The 9,135-nt window shown below is 40.6% G+C and overlaps 1 protein-coding gene across 1 annotated transcript; it reads right to left on the bottom strand.

Moving 5' to 3' along the window:
• Positions 1 to 889: 889 nt before the first annotated feature.
• On the bottom strand, positions 890 to 4,186 carry LOC116678728 (GTPase IMAP family member 4-like). Its single transcript, XM_032508475.1, has 2 exons — positions 3,957 to 4,186; positions 890 to 2,177 (listed from the first exon to the last, which is right to left on the bottom strand). Exons 1-2 carry the CDS (start codon positions 3,970 to 3,972, stop codon positions 1,138 to 1,140), a joined length of 1,056 nt encoding a protein of 351 aa, XP_032364366.1. The 5' UTR covers positions 3,973 to 4,186; the 3' UTR covers positions 890 to 1,137.
• Positions 4,187 to 9,135: the final 4,949 nt, after the last annotated feature.

Raw genomic sequence — 9,135 nt, 5'->3', positions numbered from 1 at the left:
ACTGTCCCCATGTAGGCCCCACATAAAATTTAAAGCTGGGACCAAGATGGGTCTTGTCTGTTTTGCCCAGCTGGGGCCCATCTAAAACCTGGTGTAATCCTGCCTTAAACCCACATGGGCAATTGGCTTGGGGCCAACATGGAATCTGCGGACAATCCCCCATATTTCAGCCCATACTGGCCCCATGTAGGCCCCACATAGGACTTAAAGCTGGGACCAAGATGGGTCTTGTCTGTTTAGCCCAGCTGGGGCCCATCTAAAACCTGGTGTAATCCTGCCTTAAACCCACATGGGCAATTGGCTTGGGGCCAACATGGAACCCGCGGACAATCCCATATGGGTATGATCTGACAATCCCACATGGGGCCCATGATTCTGCCCACTTTTTACCCACATGGGCCCCGCATAAAAATGTTGGCTGGGTAGTAATTAAAGTAACTAGTAGCACAGTTGAAGTAGAAAGTTGCCAGATAAGAAAAGACTAGTACCTTAAATTATAAACTATTAGTTATGATTTAACAACTTTTAAAATTATTTTAAATATTATTCCAGAATGTATTAGTTCACTTATCCGTTACTGTTCATTAATTAAGTAAATTAATAATATAGTAATTTGTTTTATTTAATATAGGATATGTTAGATTTTCATTAATTAGCTCATTGACCAACAGTTTGTAATCAAGTAAGAATGAACAAGAGCCAAGAGACAGAAAATCAAGTTTATTAGAATATCAGATATTATTATATTATAACATGCATGGAACACATTAAATATTAAAGAACAGAAAGTGTAGAAACCACTGATTACATGTTGGGTAGGAGAAAGAGAACGGGTTCATCAGGTGAGAGAAAGGTCTACGTCTCTATGTACATGTTTATGGTATAAAACATTATTTGATTTATTATTATTACTCCAACCAAGATGTTGTCTTAATATCACATCTTCATTTCTTGTTCAGTGTAGCACATTAGCTCATAGAGAACTTCTTCTTGATGACATTAATTATCAATATAACCCATGTAAGGAACAGGAACAAAATCAAATAACGTAACGATACATTCATGTAAATCTGACAAAAAACAGCAGAAAAAAAGAACATTGTTAATATATCCTGTATAGTAAAATGATAACTTCCATTATGGAGTATCTCCTGGTCTATATCCTAATGATGCCAGAGGCCACTTGATGGCAGGGTGAGAGGATGATTGGATGAAGAATTTTGCAACTGCTTTTACTAGAGGTACAAATGGTATTAATGCTTCAACTATCTCCCACAGAGACCCCTCAGCTTCCTTTCTGGCATCACCTTCATGTTGGTTCTTTAACTTTTCTATTTCCTCTCTCAGTTGTATGTCATGCTGTTCCTTCATTTTATTCATCTGGTTTTCAATCTCCTTCTTCCTCTCCTCCTCTCCCTCCTCCCTCTCAGCCTGAAGTTCTTCCTTCATTTTCTTCATCTGTTCTTCATATTTTTCCTGAAGTTTTCTCTCTATTTCCTGTTGTTCTTTGCGTATTTTCTCTTCTTTCTCTTTCAGGATGCGTTGTTTCTCCTCTTCGAGGACCCTCTCAGCCTCTTGGAACATCTGGTTTGTGTAGTGGCTTCCTCCGTTCTTCTGGGTCAAACTTCTGATCTTCTGGAGCAGCTCAGTGACCTGAGAGCGATCCGTCAGCTCATTATTGAAGACATGGTACTGGCCATTACATCTGGTCACGAGTTCTTGCAGGTCTGGGGAACCCTTCAAGAAGTCTTCAATAGTTTTTTTTTTAAGATTGTCCCCATGAGTGAAGAGGACCATGCTGTATCTGTCTGCAGCCTGTCCAAAGATGTCTTGAATCCATTGCACTGTCTGCTTTTCCTCTGGAGTGAATCTGCCCAGCTGGATGACCACCAGGAACACATGGGGTCCAGGAGCAGCGTAAGAGATGCACTGGCTTATATCTTTAGTTGTTTTATCTTTGTCAAACCTGGTGTCAAACAGGCCTGGGGTGTCGATAACAGCCACCTGTTGCCCGTCCACCACGGCTTTGCCCTTGGAACAGTCGGTAGTTACAGACTCTGCACTGAACTCTGACTCAAAGCACTCTCGTCCCAGAATGGTGTTTCCAGTCGCACTTTTCCCACTCCCAGTCTTCCCCACCATCACTATCCTCATTTCCTCATTGTTTCTGATCAAACCTGTGTAGAAGAATGTGAGACACTGAATAAGAATCAGGTTGTACATGCACTGTAGTTCATCACACAGGAAGTCCAATCATGAATGTTTACTATGTGACTCATAACGATGACTTATTTGGTTTTCGTTCCATGATCTTATATGGCTTCCATGTATAGTTTAGTTCAGTAGTAACAGGAGAAGGTACCAGGTATTTTAAAGTACCCCATGCATTAGTGTCTAAGTGACTAACATGTACAAGAATCATTGAAATTGGTCCAGTTTCTGTACTGGATTACAGCTGCCGGTCTGGAACCGACAGCCTCAAACCGGGCTGTAATGTAACCCTATACACCCAGCGGGTCCTCCTACAGGTGGGGGGGGGTCCATGGGATAAAGAGAGGGGCGCTACGTAGCTTTTTTGGGCTTTGCCCGGCCACCACCACTCGCTGACGAGCCCTCCATCTGGGCCTGGCTCCAGACGGGGCCCCAAGCTTCCTCTGAACAGGGTCACTCCCTCTCTACCTCGTTGGCTCATAGGGTTGTTGTTATGGAGTAATGTTATAATAGTAATGCTTTGTCTAAGGAAGCATTAGTCTATAGGAGCTACACAAACACATCACATGATTTAGATTCAGCAGTGATCACTGTTATATAGGGCTGTAACAATATGCAACACTCACAAACATCCTTAATAGTGTCCATAATGTCCATAATTCATCACGGTTTCACTCATTTCTGCCAATAGCTCCGTGTCTCCTCTGTCTCTGTGCGTTCACTTTTGGTTGTTTAGGGAAGTGAAGGCATGCATTATGCCCATATATGGGCGACAGCGAGAGCAAAGAGTATAGAGTCAGAAAGACAGTATTCCTCCAAGTCAAACTAGTCTAGTATATGATTAAAGATATTATGTAGCGGACAAGATAGATAACTACCGTTTTACAGAGGAGAATGGCGTCAATTATTTTGAAGAAATGTAAATAGTTTGTGCTTTATATGAGTTATAATGTTTATTATCTTTATTTTTAGCATATTGTAACGCTGTTTTCGACACAAATGCTTGTGTAGAATTGCTGGGGATGTAATATTAATAAATATAACATTAGGTTGATTAATGGCATAAATAAATGTCCTGAGGGCAAAAGCATCTGGACTTATTTAGTAAAAATGTATTTTGTCATCTGTATAAGTTATGATGACCATTTCCTCCCAGTGTGACTCCCAGGACATATGAGAAGAGTTTAGAGAGATTGGCCCAAATATTCTAATAACCCAGTTTGTCCTGAATAAAAATTATGTTCATAGATTGACTGTGGACAACAGGGTTGATGTTTTACAAGCTTCTTTAGGACAATGAGCTGTAAAAATGACCTTAGGTCTAATTTCAGACCCTTAAAACCGTAGCCATTTAATTTACTTTGTAAATGTAAGAGGAGCTGAAGAAGAAGTTCCAACATGTTCACTTCATCTCCAAAATGTGTTTCAACAGAAGTGTTCTAGCTTTGGCTATTTATTTATTTTACTTAGGTATGTTGTTAATAATTTGCATAGTTAATATTGTTCTTTGGTGTTCAGCTTATACAGGTTTATACAGATGTTATTTAATAAACATCTCTTCTTTTTTTTCAAAATGAATAAATAAAAGAATTGAGGTTTGTGTTGAATCGTGGGTCAAAAATCGTAAAACGAATCGTGGATTTGGTGTATCATTACAGTCCTTCTGTTATACTATTATTTATAATAGTGATCAAAACATTACATATAAAACAAATTATTAAAATGGATATAGCATCATGACTTACCAGAGTTGCTGGCCATGTTTAGTTCTGGTTGAAGAGTCTGGAGTAGATGCTGCAGCTGGAGTAAAGACAGAGATCAGAGTGTCTGCTGCAGCTCCTTTAGAAACCCTCTTTATAAGAACCAGACCACTCCCTTAAATACCTGCACACAGTGGAAGTGTAACTAAAGATGTATATGGTACTTGGCCCTCCCCAATTATTAACAAGATGATGCTGCACAAAGCAAAAAGTGCCCCCTCCCCTTCAGTATTTACAGGAAATGGCAGCAGTTCTCTTCAGGTCCTTATGATTCTGCCACTCCTACCTGCCACGCTGGCTGGGGGCCAAAAAGTTCAGGCCCTAATTTTGCCCTTTTGATAGAACTGGGCTGGTCTGGTTTCTTGGTTGTGAGGTGCTCAGTCAAGGCACTAGTTTGAAATCATTATTGGACATCATGGATGCTGTCCCTAGGCAGTCCAGTGTCATGGCAGTTGGTGAAATTGTCACGTTATTGAATCTGTTGATTCGTGGACAGGAAACGTTAATGGCGTTAATTTTGTGTGGTGAGCACGAATTTTAAAGTTATGTCCAGTACAGGCCAAAGTTTCGTTACACCTTCTCATTCAATGTGTTTCTTTTATTTTCATGAAAGAAACTTTTATGCAAAAAACTGCATTAAAAAAAGCAAAGGGTGGGTTCTTTGAGGAATCTAAAATATAAGATCTATTTAAGAGTTATTTCACCGTTTTTTGTTAAGTACATAATTCCACATGTGTTCATTCATAGTTGTGATGCCTTCAGTGAGAATCTACAATGTAAATACTCATGAAAAAAAGGAAATGCATTGAATGAGAAGGTGTAACCAAACTTTTGGCTTGTACCGTGGATGGGTCAAACAACACAGGACTGGTGGATGAAGATTAATTTGAGTTCCCTTAGTCTGCCTATGGCCCAGTGGCTAGAAATGGTGCTAGGTGTAAGCCGAGCCCTGGGTATCCTGCTCTGCCTTTGAGAAAATGAAAGCTCAGATGGGCCAATCTGGAATCTTCCATATAGACGACCAGATGCTTACACATAACAGACTGTGCTCAAGTCTCCTTCTCTACAATATCATTCTAGAAAATATGATTCAAATGGTTTCATAATTACATCATTAAGTATACAAATTATTAATTTTAGTCTGAAAACATACATCTAAAATACATGTTTCTGTTTATATTTTCTCTAAGCTGTTGGCTTCATTTATACTAAACAATACTCATATAAAATGATGAACCTGTTCTTTTGTCACGTTTTGTTGTGTGTTCAAACAATGCTTCTGCTCGGTCTTGTTACTCTGCTAGATTTTCCTTCCTTGTCTGCTTGTCATAAAGAGTTGTGAGGGGTTCTGGTAGATCTAGCAGGACAGCTTTTAGCACATATGATGCTGCATAGTCTGTTCCAACAGAGAGGACTGCTGGCTGTAGGACCCGTCCCTCTTGTGTCCAGTTTTTGGAGAGGTTGTTAAAGTTGGGTCTGCTCTGTATGGGTCAGAGATGGGAAAGCTGGCGGTATGGCAACTCTTTTCAAAGATCCCTCACTTGGTGTGGCCCACTTGCACTTCTTTGATGTGACAGCTATCTCTTCTTCTCTTTCCTGGTTATGCTATCATACGCTGAACAACACAGCTGACACTGGGAGTGGGCTCCTAACACAACCCCATCACTCCTGACAACCACCCATAGCTTTAACTGAGGATCATTCAGTCTCTGGGAATGACTTACCTGTAATAAAGATGTAGTGGCATTTTTGTGATAAAAAAGTGCACCGATATAATGTACACAGCCAATGTTAGAAGCTAACAGTTGTCAAATGTTACAGACAACCTAACGCTAGCTAGCTATAACAGTTTTAACCCTGAGTGCATCAAAGTTACACTTTAACTCACCCTTCCAGTGACAACAAAGCAATCTTTAGCCGGTAGACTCCAAAGATGAATATTCATCACACGTCCATTAGCTACGCAAACGCGTCACTTGAAGATCGTCTTCTCTTGAAGATCGTCCACTCGCTACGCAAACGCGGTGCTTGAAGATCGTCCTCTCGTGAAGATCGTCCTCTCTTGAAGATCGTCCTCTCGCTACGCAAACGCGTCGCTTGAAGATCGTCCTCTCTTGAAGATCGTCCTCTCGCTACGCAAAAGCGTCGCTTGAAGATCGTCCTCTCGTGAAGATCGTCCTCTCTTGAAGATCGTCCTCTCTTGAAGATTGTCCTCTCGCTATGCAAAAGCGTTGCTTGAAGATCGTCCTCTCGTGAAGATTGTCCTCTCTTGAAGATCGTCCTCTCGCTACGCAAACGCGTTGCTTGAAGATCGTCCTCTCGTGAAGATCTTCCTCTCTTGAAGATCGTCCTCTCATTACGCAAATGTGTCGCTTGAAGATCGTCCTCTCTTGAAGATCGTCCTCTCATTACGCAAATGCGTCGCTTGAAGATCGTCCTCTCTTGAAGATCGTCCTCTCTTGAAGATTGTCCTCTCGTGAAGATCGCCCTCTCTTGAAGATTGTCCTCTCGCTACGCAAAAACGTTGCTTGAAGATCGTCCTCTCGTGAAGATCGTCCTCTCTTGAAGATCGTCCTCTCGCTACGCAAACGCGTTGCTTGAAAATCGTCCTCTCGCTACGCAAATGCATCGCTTGAAGATCATCCTCTCTTGAAGATCGTCCTCTCGCTACGCAAACGCATCGCCTGAAGCTCGTTATGTTAGCTTATCAAATTGAAGCTGCCCTTAGATCGGTACTCCACTTACTTTATCAGCAGCTCGGCCCATGAAACTAAAGTTAGCTTTTCAAATCCACTTACCTCATCAGCTCAACCTTGGAAAATAATGCACGCTGCACATGGACACGCTCGTTTGCAAAAACATGGTAAAAATGGTCCAGGGGCTTCTATACAGAAAAACCTCCTAACTGTCCTATCTCATTATACGTCTCAAGACAGAAAAATACTACATTCCTCTTACAAAATTATACTTGTATACTCCATCTGTGAGAGAAATATTGAACTTTTAATGCTCTACATTAATCTGTCAGCTTTCAGCTTTAGTTACTCTACAGAAGCGAGTCCTAAACTCAAGGCTGTCTAGTCTCAGACCTTCTATACTATCTTAAATATAAGAAATAAAAACTGTAATCTAAATCTTTAATTAGCACATATCTTGTTTGTAGGTTACTGCTGGAGTATTTGGCCTCGAGTTAACCACCCCACTCGATCAGAGTTTGTAAGATGATTTACTTGTTAAGTAATGTTTTACTTACTAAACTGTAAATACAAGAAAAATAAATACTTAAATACTAACATAAATAAATACAAACTTCTCAGAAGATAAAATTATTCCGAAAAGCAAAAAATTAAATGTAATCCTAACCTGAACTAAAATAGGATTTAAGATTTAGGAAGTTTCTGTAATGAGGCCCCAGGGTGAAAAATGCCCAAATATTTCAGCTTTTAAACAACTGCATGAAACACCAGTAGTGAAAGGAAACGTAGTACTTTTACTTAAGTACTGTACTCAAGTCCATGTCTTTGTAGTTTACGTAACGCTTTTTGATACATTTCCTCCATTACATTTAGTTAGCATCTACATTTCAGATCTAAAATGTAGATAAACATAAAACATAAAATTCAGTTACATACAGTTCATAAAGCAGAACATAAGCGACCCAACCACTTGACGTCAACAGATAACGGTTCATAAACTGGTTAAAACTAGCCCCCTGACAGTATTAGAAGTATTCTGTAGTAGCCTATTAATTATCTGTTTGTACGTTGTTCACATTACATAGCCATATTCATTCTTCTCTTATAACGCTATAATATATTACTTGTCCTGCCTATGCTCCACCTGTACATACTTCACATTGCACTCTTCTGCTTTTCTTGTAGTTCTGGTTAGACGCAAACTGCACTCGTCTTTGTACTTGTACTATGCACAATGACAAGGAAGTTACATCTAATCTAACAATGTAAAAAACAGTGGTGTGAAAAAGTGTTTTTCCCCTTCCTCATTTCCTGTTCGTTTGCATGTTTGTCACACTTAAGTGTTTCGGAACATCAAACCAATTTAAACAATAGTCAAGGACAACACAAGTAAACACAAAATGCAATTTGTAAATGAAGGTGTTTATTATTAAAGGTGAAAAAAAATCCAAACCATCATGGCCCTGTGTGAAAAAGTGATTGCCCCCTAAACCTAATAACTGGTTGGGCCACCTTAGCAGCAACAACTGCAAACCAAGCGTTTGCGATAACGTGCAATGAGGCTTTTACAGCGTCCTGGAGGAATGTTGGCCCACTCATCTTTGCAGAATTGTCCTAATTCAGTTACATTAGAGGGTTTTCGAGCATGAACGGCCTTTTTAAGGTCATACCACAACATCTCAATAGGATTCAGGTCAGGACTTTGGCTAGGCCACTCCAAGTCTTCATTTGTTTTTCTTCAGCCATTCGGTGGTGGACTTGCTGGTGTGTTTAGGATCATTGTCCTGCTGCAGACCCAAGTTTGTTTCAGCTTGAGTACACGAACAGATGGTCGGACATTCTCCTTCAGGATCTCTTGGTAGACAGCAGAATTCATAGTTCCTTTTATCACGGCAAGTCTTCCAGGTCCTGAAGCAGCAAAACAGCCCCAGACCATCACACTACCACCACCATATTTTACAGTTGGTATAATGTTCTTTTATGAAAATGCAGTGTTCCTTTACACCCGATATACTTGGACACACACCTTCCAAAGAGTTCCACTTTTGTCTCATCGGTCCACAGAATGTTGTCCCAAAAGTCTGGGGTTCATCAAGATGTGTTGTGGAGAAATTGAGACGAGCTTTGATTTCTTTTTGCTCAGCAGTGGTTTTCTCCTTGGAACTCTGCCATGCAGGGCCATTTTTGCCCAGTCTTTTCCTGATGGTGGAGGCATGAACGCTGACCTTAACTGAGGCAAGTGAGGCCTGCAGTTCTTTGGACGTTGTTGTGGGTCTTTTGTGACCTCTTGGATGAGTCGTCGCTGCGCTCTTGGGGTAATTTGGGGCGGCCGGCCACTCCTGGGAAGGTTCACCACTGTTCCATGTCTTCTCCATTTGTGGATAATGGTTCTCACTGTGGTTGCTGGATTCCCAAAGCTTTGGAAATGGCTTCATAACCCTTCCAGACTGATAGATCTCAATTACTTT

Source organism: Etheostoma spectabile, unplaced genomic scaffold (assembly GCF_008692095.1).
Source record: "Etheostoma spectabile isolate EspeVRDwgs_2016 unplaced genomic scaffold, UIUC_Espe_1.0 scaffold00007914, whole genome shotgun sequence".
Taxonomy (NCBI): Eukaryota; Metazoa; Chordata; class Actinopteri; order Perciformes; family Percidae; genus Etheostoma; species Etheostoma spectabile.
This window is presented reverse-complemented; position numbering and strand designations above follow the sequence as displayed.